General features: G+C 49.7%; 1 protein-coding gene across 2 annotated transcripts in view; it reads left to right on the top strand.

Annotated features, from left to right (window-relative positions):
* Positions 1–20,304, top strand: part of EFNA2 (ephrin A2) — a 167,380-nt gene that overhangs the window by 127,920 nt on the left and 19,156 nt on the right. For both annotated transcript variants that reach the window (XM_035120743.3, XM_060275324.2), the window contains exon 3: positions 11,117–11,409. In XM_035120743.3, the coding sequence (XP_034976634.1) occupies positions 11,117–11,409 (293 nt within the window). The remainder of the gene's footprint in view (positions 1–11,116; positions 11,410–20,304) is intronic.

Here is a 20,304-nt window from a genome sequence, read left to right as displayed (position 1 = left end):
CTCAGTTCTCGAGCGCCATCCATTCCGGAAGCCCCTCTGGCTTCCGAAACATTCGTAAACCGAGGCGCGGCTTCCTGTTGTAAGCCGCACCTCACGTTCGGGTTCCGAAAAATGTCCGAAAATGGAAGCATTTACTTCTGGGTTTTCGGCGTTCGGGAACCGGAATGTACGACAACGGAGGCATTCGGGAACCGAGGTATCTGTCAGGGGACCACCAGGGGTCAGCGGAGAGTCCAGGAAGTGGGGACAGGGGCTCTCCGGTGCAGTAGGAGCCCAGGATGAAGAGTCCGCAGAAGGTGCTGCTGACCCTCAGGAAGTGGCGCAGAACCTTGAGGATGCTGAGAGGGAAAGGTTCCCAGAGGGAAGCGTTGGAGGGTCGGACCAGAGCGCTCAGGAGGGGGAGGTGCCAGAGGAGACAGCACCGGCTCCCCAGCTGGGCAGTTCCAGTGGGGAGGTTTCTCCACCAGCCCCATCACCCCAACAGCGGAGGGGGGAAAAGAGGCGTGCAGAGAGGGGGAGATTCCGAACGCCTAGCGTGTTCTGTTGGCGAAAGTCACGAAGGGCGGTGCTTCCGGATTCTGATTCGGGATAGAACGGTCATGCTTCTTGTTGCTCTATCTTGTACATATGTATATAATGTTGTTGTATAGTTGTTTAGTCGTGTCTGACTCTTCGTGACCCCATGGACCAGAGCACACCAGGCCCTCCTGTCTTCCACTGCCTCCTGCAGTTTGGTCAGACTCATGTTCGTAGCTTCGAGAACACTGTCCAACCATCTCGTCTTCTGTCGTCCCCTTCTCCTTGCGCCTTCCATCTTTCCCAACATCAGGGTCTTTTCCAAGGATTCTTCTCTTCTCATGAGGTGGCCAAAGTATTGAAGCCTCAGTTTCACGATCTGTCCTTCCAGTGAGCACCCAGGGTTGATTTCCTTCAGATGTATATAATAGAACTCAGTAAAAACCAGCCACAGAGTTTGGAGCAGATTACTCGTGAGGAAGCAACCAGCACCATTAGTATTTGTGGTATACCACTATCCGTCCGCAGACCTTAGGGCAGATCACTACATCAAATTACAATACCAAAACCACAAAATACATAGTAGGAATAGGGACAACAACAAAGTAATAATCTCCCCCTCCTATATTTAAAAGGGCATCTAGAATCAAGTGGTGTATAGATTTTAGGCAAACAAACAGTATATATACATATGCACATGAGAAACCTATACTAATCTGGAGCAGATCGGGAAGGTGTTTGTTTAAGGTTGAAGTAGCAATAATAAAAGACTCTGGTCCGTGATCGTCACAGTGTGAGTTTTTCCAAGGAGCCTTTAAGCGCCTGCACATCTCATTACTCGCGTCGTAAGTCCTGGGATCACACGGCGAAACAAACTAATTAATGCAAAAGGTTCGGGTGTTTCCTGCGCCCTCCATCTCCCCGTATCTGTTGTGGCAACTCTGGCCCCCGGCAAGGTAACTTTTGAAAAATGCAAAATGAACACCTCCCCCCTCCCCGCCCCTGCTCACCGCCAACCCTTCACACATAGACACAGAAGACCGGCTCTCCAGTCTTGGAGACAAAACACCTCCACTGCCCTCCATGCAAATGTGGCCAACATCACAAACCGCAGCCCCCCCCCCCCCGCCTGTTTCCCTTGGAAGAGAATTGATTGATTTGCATTAAAGGCAAAATACTAGAGGAACGGGCAAACAGGCATTAGGAGTCCGTCCCCCCCCCCATAACAATGCAGGTCTCTTGAGGGAACAGGACAACGGATAATGTTTATGCGTTAGAAGGATAAGTGACACGAGGCAGAACCCCGAAATCAAAGCTGGCTGAGCCCATCTGGGACATCCTTTCCTCTTGCCTCGTCCTTTGCGGGGCTAGCAAACACCGTTGATGGGGGACTAGATGTCGCACGGAAAAATCTGGGGCTTTCGGTGGCTACTAGCCAGGATGGCTCTACCAATGTCAGTGAACTGCAAGAAGCAAAGATCACCCGTGTCGAAGAGGTGATTCTTCAACATCGTCAACTTCGTTGGACTGGTCACGTTGTTGGGATGCCTGATTGTCGCCTTCCAAAGCAGCTCCTCTATTCCGAACTTAAAAATGGAAAGCGCAATGCTGGCAGTCCACAAAAGAGGTTCAAAGACTCTCTCAAGGCAAATCTTAAACAAAATGTAGTAAAAACACTGACAAATGGGAAACACTGGCCTGCGAGCACTCCAGTTGGAGAACAGCCTTGACCAAAGGTGTCCTGGGCTTTGAAGACGCTCGAACTCAGGACGCAAGGGAGAAACGTGCTAAGGCACGCTTGGCAAACCCTCACCAGGATCAACACCTGCCCAGAAACCTATGTCCCCACTGTGGAAGGACGTGGGGATCCAGAATTGGCCTGCACAGTCAGTTACAGACTCACTGTTAAAACCGTGTTCATGGAAGACAATCTTACTCGGCTACGAGGGATTGCCAAAGAAGAAGAAGAAGCTCTGTTTCCATGGCTGGAGGCAGCAATGCTTCTGAATACCAGGAAGGGAGAGTGCTCTTGTGCTCAGATCTAATTGGCCACTGGGAGAAGAGGACGCTGGGCCATGGGTCTGGCCCAGTAGTACTTGTCTCAAGTTCCGATGGAACCTCCAGGTCTATCTTGATTCCTAGGTTCTTTGGGGTATCTGGCCTCTGGGAGAAAAGGATGCTGGACTAGATAGGGACCCAGGTGGCGCTGTGGGTTAAACCACTGAGCCTAGGGCTTGCTGATCAGAAGGTCAGCGGTTCGAATCCCTGTGACAGGGTGAGCTCCCATTGCTTGGTCCCTGCTCCTTCCAACCTAGCAGTTTGAAAGCACATCAAAATACAAGTAGATAAATAGGAACCGCTACAGCGGGAAGGTAAACGGTGTTTCCATGTGCTGCTCTGGTTTGCCAGAAACGGCTTTGTCATGCTGGCCACATGACCTGGAAGCTATACGCCGGCTTCCTCGGCCAATAATGCGAGATGAGCGCGCAACCCCAGAGTTGGTCACGACTGGACCTAATGGTCAGGGGTCCCTTTACCTTTACCTAAACTTTTCTTATGTCCTTGTGCATGCCAAGCCTGAAGAGTCCTTGCAGCTGGGAAGAAGGCAGTGAGGATGGGAAGTGGCCTCCTAAACAACCACTAGACCTGAGCAGGGGTGGGCAAGGCTTTGGGCCCTTGGGGGGGCTGACTATGGTGGTTGGGGGCACACACAGACACACAGGTGTGCCACGAGCTCAAGGGCACCTCCCCCGAAAAAATAAAACCTGTGGAACTGGCTCTGAAATCAGCACAACCAATATATTGCAAATTGTTAGCAGAGATGGGAGAGACAGTGTTTCTGGGACCTTGCAGAGCTGCGGCCTGCCAAGGAGGGAAGCCAGGTGCCCAGGGAACTTTAAGCTGCTAGTCCTCATGGTTGCAGACGGACACTTGACATTTCCAAAGGCAGGACGGAGGAAGAGAGAAGGCTGGAGAGCCTGTTCGCGTCTCCCCGTGATTAGCAAAAAGCCAGACAACTTATGCGAAAGCGGAGGAGAAGAAGTGTCAGAATAAATTATGCAAAGCAAGTGAAATCATGCAGATTTGCTTCGTTCTCATTAAATAAATTAATTTAATCAAATTAATTGTGCCCATTTGCTTAATAGCTTTCAAATGAGCCCCGTCGCCTTAGCAGAGCATGCCAAGGGTCCTCTCGGATCAGGCCAGGATCCCACCTAGGCTTCGGAGCCCCCCATCAGATGCCCCTGGGAAGCCGAGAAGGCCTTCCTGAGTTCCTTGTCTCCAGCAAATGCCATTTATGATAGACTGCTCCTGTATGAGGAGGTTCCATTTCACTCTCCTAATAGACCTCTCTGAGAGGAGGATCGAACCAGAGGCCAGCCTGGTTCAGCGGCCAGTCAAATGCCTCCAGGAAAGTTTCCTGGAGGGGCATGAAGGCAGCTGCCCTCTCCCCCCCCCCAGGGTTCCTCTACAATTCTATGATTCTATGTAGGGATGGACAGAGCAACCTCAGCTTCCCTCTTCCATTGTCTCTGACACCCTGCTGCTATTCTGTCCTGTGCCAATGTTGTGAAAGAACATACAGGAAGTTTGCATTTAAATTCCGTACATCGCTCCCTGCATTCAGCCCTGGTTCTTACTCACTCCCCCCTCCCCTCAAATCACTTTTACAGTGGTACCTTGGTTGTCAAACTGAATCCATTCCGGAAGTCCATTCCAAAACCAAAGCGTTCCAAAACCAAGGCACGCTTTCCCATAGAAAGCAATGCAAAACGGATGAATCCGTTCCAGACTTTTAAAAAGAACCCCTAAAACAGACATTTCTGGATGCCAACAGCTGGAACCTGCAGAGGGGGGGGGGGAGAGAGAGCTGCTCTCGCACTCAGGTCCTCCTTGTGACCTTCCTATCAGAGCATCTCGCTCTTCTCTGTGAGAACAGGAAACTGGTCCCAGATCAACCACTGGCCTGATCCAGCCGTTCTGAGGTTCTTTGCTTGCAATTGCAAAGAGAAGGTGGTGGTCCTGGGGGGGGGGCTTGTTAGTGGGTTGGGGCGTGGGCCCTGGGCACATGCCCACCTGTGCCGACCTGTGCGTTCTGCACATGCACCGGAAGGAATTGTTCTCTTGGCCCATCTGTTCCAAACATGCAGAGAGGGGGAGAGAGGGAGAGGGGGAGAGAGAGAGAGAGAGAGAGAAGCACACAAAATAAAATGTAGGTTGCCGCAGCGGAGAGGCAGTCCTCTCTGACGAAGGCCCTCGGAGCTCTGAGACCTTTCAAGAGCTCCTGATGAGTGGGACCCTAATGGCGAGGCGCGTGGTTGAAGGAGACCTAGTCGGGCCTTTCCCCCCTGGAGAGAGATAAACGCCATAGAGTGCTCTCCGCCAGCCTTGAGTAATGATATCATTAGCAGGTGGAAGCTGGGAGAGCATTGAGCTTGAGAGGCTGGAGAGAGAGAGGAGAGGGCGGATAGCTAGAGAAAACCAGAGAGGCTCGCTCTCAACTCTTAATGCAGATTCAGGGGCTTGAGGCCGGGCTGGACAGCTTTCCCGGTGAAACTTCAGCCTGCTCCGCACACAGGCTGGGATTTTGGGTGGGTTGGGATAATAACGCTCCCCCTAATGGGAAACCAGCCAACAGGATTCGAGCACAAGGACCCGGCAGCTTCCTTGGTTCACAGAATCATCGAATTGTTGAGTTGAAAGGATCATCTAATCCAACCCCCTGCAAGGCAGGAAAATGTAGCTGTTCCGTTCAGGAATCGAACCTGCCACCTTTGCATTATTAGCACCACGCTCTAAGCAATGGAGGTATCCAGGCAGGTTCCTAAATCAAACAAAAATTCTTCCTTTGGAAAGCTGATTCTTTCAATCCACCCTTTTTTCCAATCGACTTTTTTTCTCTCTCAAGAGGACTAGAACCCTGTTTCGTTTTCAAGGGAGAGCATTTGCTTTCCACACAGAAGGCTCAAAGTTCAGTCCCTGATTGTTGTTGTTTACATTTATATACCATCCTATACCTGGGGGTCTCAGGGCAGTTCACAGAATAAAATCAAGATATCAAACCACAAAATACATAGTAAAAATAAAAGCAACAACCCAATAGCCCACCCCTTAAAAATAACCCCACATATTTTAAAAGGGCATAGATGTCAATCAGATCAACCAAAGGCCTGGTTGAAGAGGAACATTTTTGCCTGGCACCTAAAGGTGTATAACAGGGGTCCCCAGACTTACCCGGCTTTTGGCCGGTGCCCGCTGCGCCGATCGCTTACTGGTGCGGTGGCGCGCTTCCAGGTTGGAAAAAGTGCCGAAAATTGTTTGTGTGCATGCGTATGGGCCTCTCCCGACCCGGAACTGCACCGGAAATGACCTCTTCTGGGTCGGGAGAGGCCCATACGCATGCGCACAAACAATTTTCGGCACTTTTTTCGACTTTTTTCGGCGGCAGGGGTCGTCGCGGGCTGGATTGGGAGGCCAATTGGGCCGCATCTGGCCCGCGGGCCATAGTCTGGGGACCCCTGGTGTATAATGAAGGCACCAGGCGAACTTCTCTGGGGAGAGCATTCCACAGACGGGGAGCCACTGCAGATAAGGCCCCGTTCTCGTGTTGCCACCCTCAGGACCTCTCAAGGAGGAGGCACACAAACAACAACAACAATCTTTATTACGGTCCATAGACCCATCAATTCGTTACCAAGCGATACACAGCTGGGACACCCACACAAAGGAGGGCCTCAGAAGATGATCTCGAGGTCCAGGTAGGTTTATACGGAAAGAGGCGGTCCTTGAGGAATTGCGGTCTATTTAAGGCTTTATAGGTCAAAACCAGCAATTTGAATTGGGCCCGGAAACTAATTGGTAGCCAGTGCAGTTGGACCAGGATCGGTGCAATGTGCTCAGACCGTCTTGCTGTCTGGTGAGCAACCTGGCCGCTGAATTCTGCACTGGCTGAAGTTTCCGAACTGTCTGCAGAGGCAGCCCTACGTAGAATGCATTGCAGTTATACATGGCATCTGCAGATAGAGCTGCCCGAAACCCTGGCAGCTGCTGCCAGTCAGTGTAGACAGTACTGAGCTGGTCCGCCTGGGCATCAGGCTGGGCAACCAGTACGTTTCCAAGCACGATTCAAAGTGTTGGTGCTGACCTTTAAAGCCCTCCACGGCCTCGGGCCCAGTATACCTGAAGGAGCGTCTCCACCCCCATCGTTCTGCCCGGACACAGAGGTCCAGCTCTGAGGGCCTTCTGGCAGTTCCCTCCCTGCACAAAGCAAGGTTACAGGGAACCAGGCAGAGGCAATGGTGGAGGAAGAGGAGTGCTGGGGGAGGACACCGCCCCCGGCAGCGCAATCCCAGTGGGATGCCACACCCCCAGGACACATGCCAGCCCCACCCACACCTGCTCTCCGCCCCCCTGGTGCTGGAGCATGAAGCTCCGCCACTGGGCAGAGGGCCTTCTCAGTAGTGGCGCCCGCCCTGTGGAACACCCTCCAAACAACTACCAGACTCTTAGAAGACATCTGAAGGCAGCCCTGTTTAGGGAAGCATTTATTGTTTGACGGGATATTGTATTTTAATATTCTGTAGGATGGGCGGGGTATAAATAATTTTTATTATTATTATTATTCCTCGGTTCCCAACCAAACCTGAATTCTCCCCCAAGATCTCGGCAGGGCCGAGCCTTGGCCCTGGAGTCGCCAGCTTCGCAGAACCAAGAGCCGTCCTCTCCTCTCGCGGCCTCTTCCACCCGCCCTCCCTCCCGCCTGCCTGCTCACTCCTGCATGCGCCGCGGTTGCATTACGCACCCAGCGGTGCGCTCTCGTCTTGTAGGTGGGCCACAGATCTGGGGGGAAGCGGCCCCGCCCTCTCATGCTCAATTGCCACTTCTCGGCTCAGTGGGAAGCTGCTCGCTGCGGCCGTCTCCATTTAAATGGAGATGTGGTCACGTTTTCTGCTGGGCAAGGAAACAGCTCATGGAGAGTTATAGATCTGTTTGGATGTATGTATGCATTGCGAAAGGTAATGCGTTTCCGCTTCTGGATGCTGGAAGGCGGGGGGGGGGGGTTGAGGGTCAGAGAACCCCTGGGGGCCCCACAGAGTCTTTCCCCTCTCCATTGGCGCACAGATGTGTTGGGGGCACAGGAATGAGAAACTTTCGGGGGGGGGGGGGGAGAAGGTATGCAAACCTTGGAACCACACAGGATTCCTTTTTTTAAAGACAGTGATCCCCTCTTCATTTCAATGTATAATCTTTTTCATTAAGTTTTGCATTGCACATTTAAATTCAAACATTAAACATCACCACCCTCCCATCAAAAGTTAAGGAGATAAATAACTATATGACTTTTAGGAGACATCTGAAGGCAGCCCTGTGTGAGCAACTTTTAAATGTGTGATGTACTGTGTTTTATATTTTGTTAGAAACCGCCCAGAGTGGCTGTCGCAACCCTTTCAGATGGGCGGCATATAAACAATAAAATTATTGTTGTTGTTGTTTAGTCGTTTAGTCATGTCCGACTCTTTGTGACCCCATGGACCAGAGCATGCCAGGCACTCCTGTCTTGCACTGCCTCCCGCAGTTTGGTCAAACTCATGTTCGTAGCTTCGAGAACACTGTCCAACCATCTCGTCCTCTGTCATCCCCTTCTCCTAGTGCCCTCCATCTTTCCCAACATCAGGGTCTTTTCCAGGGAGTCTTCTCTTCTCATGAGGTGGCCAAAGTCTTGGAGCCTCAGCTTCAGGATCTGTCCTTCCAGTGAGCACTCAGGGCTGATTTCCTTAAGAATGGATAGGTTTGATCTTCTAGCAGTCCATGGGACTCTCAAGAGTCTCCTCCAGCACCATAATTCAAAAGCATCAATTCTTCGGCGATCAGCCTTCTTTATGGTCCAGCTCTCACTTCCATACATCACTACTGGGAAAACCATAGCTTCGACTATACGGACCTTTGTAGGCAAGGTGATGTCTCTGCTTTTTTAAAAACAAATTTTTAAAAAGCAGAGCTTCTGATTGGTACAAGCGCCCCGGAAACAATCGCTGACAGCCACACTGGACATTCAGCTTCCAAAATAGGTTTGAAAACCGGAATACTTACTTCCGGGGTTTTCGGGGTTTGGGAGCCAAAATGTTGGAGTACCAAGGCATTTGAGAACCGAGGTTCCACTATACCGGCTCCTGGAAGCCACAGCAGAGGAGGGTGCCTTTGCGCTCATGTTCCGATCGCTGGCATTTGTTTGGCCCCAGTGAGAACATGATGCCAGACTCGATGGGCCACTGCACTGATCCAGCAAGCTTTTATTAGGTTCTCATGGACTCTAAGCTGATGAGAAGAGGTTTCGTGGCTGCCTCGTCCAGGAGGGGAGAGAGAGAGAGAGAGCAGAAGGCTGGGGTTTAGTGGGAAACCACAAAATGTATCCCCCCCCCCGATTCTCTGTTCATCTAAACCTTGCCCTTTGCTGACCACAGGTGTGCAAGTTTGCTGGTACCCAGCAGCGAGTGATGGGTGTTTGGGGCTGGACCTCGAAATCCACCTTATTTTTTGTGCGGTCGGCGGTTCGAATCCTCGCGACGGGGTGAGCTCCCGTTGCTCCGTCCCAGCTCCTCCCAACCTAGCAGTTCAAAAACATGCCGTCGCAAGTAGATAAATAGGTTGTGGGAAGGTAAACGGCGTTTCCGTGTGCTCTGGTTTCCGCCATGTGCCAGAAACGGTTCAATCCTGCTGGCCACATGACCCAGAAAGCTGCCTGCAGACAAACGCTGGCTCCCTTGGCCTGAAAGCGAGATGAGCACCGCAAGCCCAAAGTCGCCTTTGACTGGACTTAATCATCTAGGGGTCCTTTACCTTTATTACCTTATTTTTAGTCTCTTTCCCCCTTAAATCCTCTCCCTGCCTCCTCCTTCCTTTCTCTTTTTTCCTGCCACCCCCTTCACCCCTTCTCTTCTTGCCATCTCACCTGTCCCCCCCCCGTTGCCCCCTCTCTCCCAGCCACCTTTTCCTTCTTAATTGCCCCTCGTCTCCTTCCCACCCACATGAAATCAAGCCAAGCGCCACGCTTGGGCCCCCCTAGGGATACAGACCCCTACCCCACCCCTCGATCTATGGGAACAGAGTCTATTGGAGGGAGAGAAGGGGCTCATCCAAGCAATGCCTTTTTCGGGGACGACAGTCATCGGGACGCAGAGGGTGGGAAGAAGTTGGGGGGGGGGACGGACGTTAGATGAGATCAGCCAAAGAAGGCGGGGAGAAACGGCAGTCTCAGAAAGCAATTAGTTATGGGGTCTTAAGGAGCCCGGTGCACCCCCTTCTGAATCTGAGATACCATCGCCTGATTTTCCTGCTTTGACTAAGCCCCTAATCTCCCAGATAATCTGTCTCAAAAAATGCAAAATACATATATATATATATATATATAGAGAGAGAGAGAGAGAGAGAGAGAGAGAGAGAGAGAGAGAGAGAGAGCGCTAGAGTTGGCCTGTGAATATAACACCTGAGGGGGCGCTGAAACGATTTCCCCCCTCACACTACTTTACTAATCACCTACTGTTGCCAGTTTATTAATTTTAAGAGGTGCTCGGTTTAATCTTGTAAAAAGGTAATGGGAAGAGGCAAGATTAGGCCGACCACGTGGATGTTTTGGGCACTCGGGGCTTCGCCGCAAGAGGCAAGCTGTCTTGTAGATATCACGTGGAATGTTAGAGCTGGAAGGGCTCCCTGAGGGTCATCTAGTCCAGCCCAAGAATTTGCAGCTGCCGAACCTGCAAACTTGGCGTTGCCTGCGCCGTGCTCTAATCAACAGAGCTGTCCGGCTATCGGCAGCATGGCAGCGGGCAGGAATTGCCAGAAGGTGCTTGAGCCTCAGGGCACCCCAAAATCCACCAGCTGTGAATTTCTCCCATCATGGCAGGGTTTCAAATGTGGATTTTCCGGCTCCTAAGTGGGAATGGTACACTGAGAAATATTTCGTTAAACGAATTCTGAATGCTGTTCTGCACGCGTCAGGGTGGTTCGCAGTGGCAGGGCAGCTGCTTTGAGTGCAGAAGGCCCCAGGTTCAGCCCCCAGCAGCATCTACAGGTATAGACTGATGGGAAGCCTGGAGAGCATCTGTTGCCAGCCAATTCTGAGCTAGGAGCAAACCAGTGACATTTTAGGGAGCAGGCTAGAAGGCGAGGTCCATGACTTACATCACAGGAGCCTACACAACACAAAACACTGTTGCTGTATGTAGGTTTTGTTTTATTTGTTTTCTATCTTATATTTTGGAAATGTACATCCAGTTTTTTTTTCCTTTAATTTTTTTGGGGGGCCCCCAATAGAGTGGGGCCCAAAGCTATAGCTTCTTTAGCTTATACTTAAATCCAGCACTGGTACCACTGTACTGAATTGACATGCAAACTGAGGACCTCAAAAGACCTGATTGCCCATTTCCTCCCAAGAGGAGGGGAAGTGACACAAGGCTAAGCCTTGCAGGACAGCTTACTCTATGGCATTAACCCTTTCATGCATTTATTAGACTCAAGCATCCAGGTTATATGATGCTGCCGACGTTCTAGGATTTTCTGTTCCTATGAGTCCGTTAACCTCTGCTTTGCCCTCCCGCCGCAGGTTCCACCAGGGCGACTACACAGTGGAGGTGAGCATCAACGACTACCTGGACATCTACTGCCCTCATTACGAGCTCCCGTTCCCCATGGACCACATGGAGAGATACATCCTCTACATGGTCAACTACGAGGGCCATGACTCCTGCGACCACCGCCAGAATGGCTTCAAGCGCTGGGAGTGCAACCGGCCCGACTCTCCCAATGGGCCGCTGAAGTTCTCCGAGAAGTTCCAGCTCTTCACCCCATTTTCGCTGGGCTTTGAATTCCGACCGGGGCATGAGTATTACTACATATGTAAGTACTGGGGACCTGGGGTGGCGCTGCGCTCTAAATCACGGAGCCTCTTGGGCTTGCCGATCGGAAGGTTGGCGGTTCGAATCCCCGTGACGGAGTGAGCTCCCATTGCTCCGTCCCAGCTCTTGCCAACCTAGCAGTTCGAAAGCACGCCAGGGCAAGTAGATAAATAGGTACCGCTCCGGCAGGAAGGTAAACGGTGTTTCCGTGCACTCTGGTTTCCGTCCCAGTGTCCTGTTGTGCCAGAAGTGGTTTAGTCCTGCTGACCACATGACCCGGAAAAAGCTCTCTGCGGACAAACGCTGGCCCCCTCGGCCTGAAAGCGAGATGAGCACCGCAACCCCATAGTCGCCTTTGACTGAACTTAACCGTCCAGGGGTCCTTTACCTTTTACCTTTTAACTACTGGGGATGGTTAGAAATGCAAAGGTTTCTTTATCAGTTGACTGACATTCAGTACCCTTTTAAAAGGGGGGGGTATTGGGTAGTTAATCGTTTTATAAAATGAGGCGCGGCATGTAGAAAGCAGGAAGAAAACTTTTCCTCCCCCCTGTCATAAACGCTAGAACTTGTGGACATAAATATTGAGAAATTCGGGGAAAACAAAGGAAATGTGGGGCTACCTTTGAAGATGACCCGGAAACTACAACTAATCCAGAATGCGGCAGCTAGACTGGTGACTGGGAGTGGCCGCTGAGACCACATAACACCGGTCCTGAAAGACCTACATTGGCGCCCAGTACGTTTCCGAGCACAATTCAAATTGTTGGTGCTGACCTTTAAAGCTCTAAACGGCCTCGGTCCAGTATACCTGAAGGAGCGTCTCCACCCCCATCATTCTGCCCGGACACTGAGGTCCAGCGCCAAGGGCCTTCTGGCGGTTCCCTCGTTACAAGAAGCCAAGTTACAGGGAACCAGGCAGAGGGCCTTCTCGGTGGTGGCACCCACCCTGTGGAATACCCTTCCACCAGAGGTCAAAGAGAACAACAATTACCAGACCTTTAGAAGGTATCTTAAGGCAGCCCTGTTTAGGGAAGCTTTTAATGTTTGATGGATTTCTGTATTTTAATATTTTGTTGGAAGCCGCCCAGAGTGGCTGGAGGAACCAGGCCAGATGGGTGGGGTATAAATTTATTATTATTATTATTATTATTATTCATAGTTCTGCCACTCTAGGCAGCTTCCAACAAAAGATTAAAAATACATTAAGACATCATTAAAAACTTCCCTAAACAGGGCTGCCTTCAGATGTCTTCTGAAAGTCAGATAGTTGTTTATTTCTTTGACATCTGATGGGAGGGAGTTTCACACGGCGGGAGCCACCTGGTTCCCTGTAACTTCGCTTCTTGCAGGGAGGGAGCCGCCAGAAGGCCCTGGGAGCTGGACCTCGGTGTCCGGGCTGGACGATGGGGGTGGAGACGCTCCTTCAGGTATACAGGGCCATTTAGGGCTTTCAAGGTCAGCCCCAACACTCTGAATTATGCTTGGAAACGTCCTGGGAGCCAATGTAGGTATTTCAGGACCAGTCTTATATGGTCCCGGCGGCCGCTCCCAGTCCCCAGTCTAGCTGCCGCATTATGGATTAGTTGTGGTTTCCGAGTCACCTTCAAAGGTAGCCCCATGTAGAGAGCATTGCAGTTGTCCAAGCGGGAGATACCCAGAGCATGCACCACTTTGGTGAGACAGTCTGCAAGGCAGGGAGGGTCTCATCCTGCGTACCAGATGGAGCTGGTAGACAGCTGCCCTGGACACAGAACTGACCTGCGCCTCCATGGACAGCTGTGAATGCTTCTGAATGTTCGCTGCTACAAACCACGGTGGGGGGGGAGAGTTGTTATGGGGCTCAGAACCTGCTTGTGGGCTTTCCTTGGGGGAATGTTGTTGGCCACCCATGCTGGACGGGCCCGATCCACCAGGTCTCCTTACATTTGCCGAGCTCTTCCTCTGAGCTGCATTTCGAAAATAAAGCAAAAATAAGCAGTGACCATAGCCAATTTAAGCGTCCTGATTACACCGTCGATCCTAAACGAAATCAATCTCAGGGACCGGTTTAATTAGCCGGCGTGACTCTATTTAACCTCAGTCGGCGGCTCGGGAGCGCCGAACACCCAAAGACCCAGCTGGTGGGGCCACATTCCAGAGATAATAATGAAAATAAACCAATGAGAGAGAAAGAGAGAGAGACAGAGAGAGAGAGAGAGAGAGAGAGAGAGAGAGACAGAGAGAGAAGCCCCTTTGCAACTCATCTGTTTCCCCCTTGCAATTGCGCCCGTCACGGCAGCTGGGGGAGGGGAGGGTGGAGGGACAGCAGCACCAAAGATGATTCTGTTCCCAGACCATGTTTCAGCTTGTAAATGATTTGAACTCGGCCCTCCCGCCGGGGCCTGTGGCCCGGCTCGGCTACCAGGGAGGGAAAATAATCAAACGCTCGAAATTAGCTTCCCGGACCACCCATTAAGAAAGCCCCTGATTTAAGAGTCTTCATTAATCTTGATTTTCTTTTCTTTTCTTTCTTTTTGTAAAGAAGGAAAGGAAACAATGGCGCGAGAGGGAGGATCCTGGCTTTGGTCAGCAAGAAACCTGGCCCTGAAAAAGCTTCTGGTGACTTGCTGTACCTGGGGAGTTTGGGACGCGGGTGGCACTGTGGTCTAAACCGCCAAGCCTCTTGGGCTTGCCGATCGGAAGGTTGGCGGTTCAAAACCCCGCGTCGGGGTGAGCTGGGGTATCTGTGGTTTCTCCTGCTTGCACTGCTGTGACATCAGAGCATCTGAGCCAATAGGAGCCAAGGAAGCCTATGTTTTCCCCTCGCCACAGAGGCCTGCTTGACATCACAGCAGCTAAGCTAATAACCGTCAGAGGGGATGCAACAATGCTTAACGCAGGCCTACTGGTGCCCATAGGGACTGGATGGGATGGGGGGCGTGGTGCCCATAGGAAAGGGGTGCACTGCAGAGCCTCTGTTGCCCTACAGCTGGGGGGGAGGTAGTGGGTGGACAGCATGGAACTTGTGGGTGCCCGAGACTTGTGGCATGGGCGTGCTGCAGGCCCCGCGGTGAGTGCCGCCCGCCATTTTGTCACTACCCCTTAGTGGGGACGCCCGGGGCAGACCGCACTTACCGTACCCCCCCTTGCTACGCCCCTGAGTGAAGGTCCAGGGGAGATGATATGAAATTATGCCTGGCATGGAGGAAGCGGAATGCAAGAACTCATGGACACCCAACGAAGCTGAACATTGGAAGATTCGGGGCAGATGAAAGGAAATCCTTCACGGAGCTCAGATTTACCATAAGCTGTGGAACTCCCTGCCACAAGAGGCAGGGATGGCCACCCACTTGGATGGCTTTAAAAGCAGGTTGGACAAGGTTTTCAACGGCCACTGGGTCACGACGCTGGACTAGTTGGGCCTCCCCTTTGGCCTGATCCAACAGGGCTCTCTTGTGACACAAGCCTTCTGTGACATCACAGCAGCTAAGCCAATAGCATCCAGAGAGGCTGTGGTTATTCCTACCTCCAGCAGCAGCAGCAGCAGTCTCCCTCAAGGCTCTCTTTGTGTGTGTTTTGCGATTTCCCTCACCTAGAGAGGTCCATGCAGATCTCCGTTTTGCAACCGGGCCCCCGGCAAGGAAAGAGATTCGGGCCCCTTTGCGCTGTCAATTTCAAGGTCAGCGCCGCGAAAAGGGGAAACTTAACATCACACGGCCCACTCCCGAGCCAACTCTTGAACCAGAAAGTTCCCCCTCACTGCAATCAGTAAAGAAATGTTAAAATAATAATAACATTATTAATTAAAATCCACGACCCCAAAGCACTTCATGATAGCAAGCCCTCTCTCTCTCCCTCGGTCCGGAAGCGGGCAGGCGGAATTTATCTTTCTCAATATTTTCCTCCTCTCCTACTCTAAAGCATCTGTTTTCCAACTTCCTTAATTTGCTCCTTTTATCTATATTAAATTACCATTTTCTCTCGTCGCACGCGGCTCCCACCCCCCCCTTTCTCCCTGTGTAAAATGTCACTTGCAAAATAACTACATTTACTACGACACGCTCTCTCTCTCTCTCTCTGTCCCTCTCTCTCTCTCTCTCTCTCTTTTTTAATGTCGTTAGGGAAAGATTACACAGGAGTAAATAGTGGAACTCATCACGGCGAAAGCCGGTTAGAATTCATGTCATGTGGAACATTACAAATTATGCTTCTTTGAGGGCACTGTATTTAGCAGACATGAAAGAACGAGCCCTACCTCCTTCTGTAGCTTGCAAATTGGAATTCTATTAACCTTCCAGGAATCTAGATGAGCGTCCTGGCTGTGCTTTGCAGTTCTAGGTCAAGGTTAAACAACAGTTTTGGGGGCCACAAGTGGGTCGCTTTTTGGCTTTTGAGATGTTCATTGCAGAGGGGCTGGGGGAGGGCGTTAGAGAGAGAGTCCTACCCAGAATTGGAGGACCGGGGAGGTTGACGGACAGTGCCAGATTGACGTATAAGCTAATCAAGCTATAGCTTAGTGCCCCACTCTCTTGGGGCCCCCCCAAAAAAAATTAAAGGGGGAAAAAACCCTGGATGTACATTTCCAAAATATAAGATAAAAAATAAAAATAAAATAAAACCTACATCCAGCAACAGTGTTTTGTGTTGTGTAGGCTCCTAGGATGTAAGTCATGGGCCCCGCCTGCTAGCCTGCTCCCTAAAATATCCCTGGTTTGCTCCTTTCTACATACAGGGTGCCTACATTCTGCATGGACTGGTTGCAGGGCAACATGGGCAAATGGCTTGAGATCCCTATCAGGTCCATAAATGACCATATAGCATACAGTGGTACCTCGACGTACGAACGACTTGACAACCGAATTTTTCGACTTGCGAATGGGGCAAATGGCCGCGCGCTTACGAATTACTCGACATGCGAACGGAAACCACAGCGGCTTTAGATAGGGTTTTTTCGACTTACGAATTTTTAGAAGGGGTAGCTTTGACTTACGAATTTCTCCATTTCCAATGCATCTCTATGGGAAATCGCGTTTCCAATGGCGCTTTTCGACTTACGAATTTTTCGACCTACGAAGGTGCCTTCGGAACGGATTAAATTCGTAAGTCGAGGCACCACTGTATATTCAACACACACAAAACGGTGACAATTTGTTGTTGACAGCTGGACATAGAAAGGGCCCCATTCCCTTCAGTAACTTAGGGCCTCAAGAAACCTAAATCCGGCCCTGGTGATGGATAGCGAACAATATGGGCTGGGGCTATAGAACCATAAAATTGTCAAGTTGGGAGGATCCCCAACGGTCATCTAGTCCAACCCCCTGCAATGCAGGAATCTCAGCTCAAGCATCCATGGCAGACCCAACCTCTGCTTAGAAACCTCCAAGGAAGGAGAGTCCACCACAGTCGAACAGAAAGTTCTTCCTGATATTTAGTCGGAATCTCCCTTTCTTGCAACTTGAAGCCATGGGTTCGAGTTCTGCCCTCTGGAGCAGGAGAAAGCAACCTTGCTCCACTTTCCTTTAAAAATTAAAAAAAAAGGTTTTTCAAGTTGAAATTTTTACAGAGATATATCAAACATGAATCATGAAAACAAGATTCCAAGGAATCTCCTGGACTTCTATCCTCCCCTTTGTGGGTCCTATTATGAATCATTTCCTCCTGCACCTTTTATGATAGTCCAAATATTTTACATCTCCACTGTGTCTAGAATTCAACCATTAAACTACAAGTGATATTCCAGCCCTACTAACGGTTTTAATTGTTTACAGTGGTCTTTAAGATAAGTCATAAACGTTCCTCATTCCTTATTAAAATTTTGGTCTTCCTGATTTCTGATTCTTTCCCGGTCATTTTAGCCATTTTGGCACAAATCTATCAATTTCATCTGCCATTCTTCTCTGGTAGGGAATTTTATATTCTTTCCACCTCTGGGACAATGACATCCATGCAGCCGTGGTCACATGCATAAATAGTGGTGCCTCGCTAGGCGAATTTAATTGGTCCCACGAGTCATTTCGTATAGCGACAAATTCGTTTTGCGAAGTGGCTCCAATAGGAGCGCATTGAAGTGTGGTTTCCCATAGGGTGCCTCGCAAGACGGGGGGGGGGAGAGATTTCGTCTTGTGAGGCACCCTATGGGACGAAAAAAATTGTCTTGCGAAGCACGCCATAGGAACCTTCGTCTCGTGAGTCTCCATTGAAATCGTTTTTCGTCTTGTGAGGCATTCGTCTTGTGAGTTTTTCGTCTTGTGAGGCATTCGTCTAGCAAGGTAGCACTGTAGTCTTACCTGCTCCCTTGGGATTTTGGCACCTAGAATTCCTAAAAGGCAGGCATCTTGCTCCACTTTCCACATGCCAGCCCTTCAGATATTATTTGGCTATCCTATCTCTTCTCATTACAGGTAGGTAGCCGTGTTGGTCTGGGTTGAAGTAAAATAAAAAAAATTCCTTCAGTAGCACCTTAAAGACCAACTAAGTTTTTATTTTGGTATGAGCTTTCGTGTGCATGCACACTTCTTCAGATACATTTGAAACAGAAGCGTCAGACCCTTATATATATACAGAGGGTGGTGGGGGTGGGTGGGGGTGGGTGATGGGCTGATGGGAGTGGTAAACCTGTAGATGGCTGTTAACGATGGGAGTGGTAAACCTGTAGATGGCTGTCAGTCATCAGTCGTTAACAGCCATCCACAGGTTTACCACTCCCATCAGCCCATCACCCATTCCCACCCACCCCCACCACCCTCTGTATATATGTAAGGGTCTGACACTTCTGTTTCAAATGTATCTGAAGAAGTGTGCATGCACACGAAAGCTCATACCAAAATAAAAACTTAGTTGGTCTTTAAGGTGCTACTGAAGGAATTTTTTTTATTTTACTATCTCTTCTCAGTCTCCAAACCTATGTCCTTCGCAGTCTCCACTTTCACACTCCACCCAGGCAAGCAAGTCCATCCATCAGGGTCCAAGGGCACACCTCTCTTTTTAAAAATATTCTTTTATTAATTTTCCATATTTTATTAATATTTTAAATTAATTATTCCATTCCTCAGTAATAATATTATTAATTATCAATCTTGCCATTTGCTTAGAATGCCTCTTACAAATGTCATTCCAAAGTTCATCTGCTCTAGGGCCTTCAACATAAAGGCACATGAAACATTGTCAAAAGCTTTTTCCACATCAATAAGCATCAATGCTGCCTGTCTATCATTTCTCACTTCCAAATATTCAATGATATTTATTATCTTTCTAATATTTTCTTTCATTTGTCGACCTGGGGGGAATCCTGTTTGATATCGATGGGTTATTTCTAATAGTAGACCTTTTCATTCTCCTTGTAAAATATTTGCAAATATTTCATAATCGCAATTTAATAATGAAATGGGTCTATAATTTTTCACTTCCAATCTATCTACCTCTTGCTTTGGAATTAAAGTAATGTATGCCTCTTCCCAGGTCTTTGGTATTTTCCCAAGGGCACAAGGCAAAAACTCTCAGGAGAGTGCAATGCAGGATGAGTAGGGGCTGTGGCCTTTGGATAAGAACTGTGGACTGGAGAGAAGGGTACTGCTTGTCGGGTTTATATTTTCTTTATTATATTTCAGATGCCACCTTTTCCCAAAAAACTTTCAAAGCACTGTACAGGCTTCTCCTCCCCATTTTATCCTCACACCAACCCTGCGAGGTAGTTCTGGTTACAGGTAGGTAGCCGTGTTGGTCTGGATCGAAGTAAAATAAAAAAATTCCTTCAGTAGCACCTTAAAGACCAACTAAGTTTTTATTTTGGTATGAGCTTTCGTGTGCATGCACACTTCTTCAGAAGAAGTGTGCCTGCGAGGTAGGTTAGCCACAAAGCTCACCGGGTGACCGGGGGGAGCCAATCACTAACCTTTCAGCCTTCACCTACCTTGCAGGGTTGTTGTAGGGGCATAGCTGCCAAGTTCTCCCTTTGTTTAAGGGAAATTCCCTAATGCTGAATAGGCTTCCTCGTGAGAAAAGGGAAAACTTGGCAGCTATGTGTAGGGGTTAAAATGGGGAGAGGAACAAAGGGAGGGCATAAATGTAATACAATAAATTTAGGTTAGGCTGTGAGACACTGACTGGTCCCCAGGATTTGAAGAGGGTCCCGAGGGCCGTATAAAGCAACTTGGAGCCCTGCATCTGGCCCCTGAGCCCGGGTTCTCCCACCAATGACTCCCACCAATGACTGATGCAGTTAAAACAAAAACCACCATCATTCTTCTTGGCAGCAGGAGCTCTGCACACACTCAGAGGCACTCTGAGTTCGTCGACAAAAAATGGGACAAAAAATCGTCGACAAAAAATGGGTAGAATGGGAGACGGTTTTCTTGGCAAGGAAGACACAGGTGAGTTCATAAAAATTGCCTGTTCGTGTGCGGGGAGACCTTGATTCAGTCGTGTTTTCTGACCCCCACCCCAGCCCCCAGTCTAACTGCAATGTTTAATCAGTTGGCCAATGTAACAGTGCCGGGGGCGGGGGTGCCAGTCTGAAATTAGGTTTGGAAATTAAAACAGAAATTCCAAAAGAATAAAGGAATGCAACAAGGGAAATCCATTTACCCTTTTTCTTTTCTCTCTCTCCCTCTCGTTTTAATGTTATGCAGACTTAAGGATCTGCGAGTTATTTGTGTTGGAAATGTGTGCTTGGCCCTCTCGCCAGCTCCTCGCACCCAGAGCGGTTTCCAAAAGGAAGCCCGCCCCCAATTTAAATAAATCCAGCATATGGATAATCCTATTGCATGCTAATAGAGGAGCTTCGGTGCTCCGAGCACCAAGCCTCCTGCAAAGGGAAGTTTTGTAAAATGCACAGTGCGATGGGTGGAGGAAGAGAGCAGCAGAGAAAAGCTCCCCCCCCCCCCCGTCTCTCGCAATACTAGAACTCGGGGAACGT

This window comes from Zootoca vivipara, chromosome 6 (assembly GCF_965207765.1).
Source record: "Zootoca vivipara chromosome 6, rZooViv2.hap1.1, whole genome shotgun sequence".
Lineage (NCBI taxonomy): Eukaryota > Metazoa > Chordata > Lepidosauria > Squamata > Lacertidae > Zootoca > Zootoca vivipara.
The sequence above is the reverse complement of the archived record's forward strand: the minus strand, read 5'-3'. Positions and strand labels throughout refer to the sequence as shown.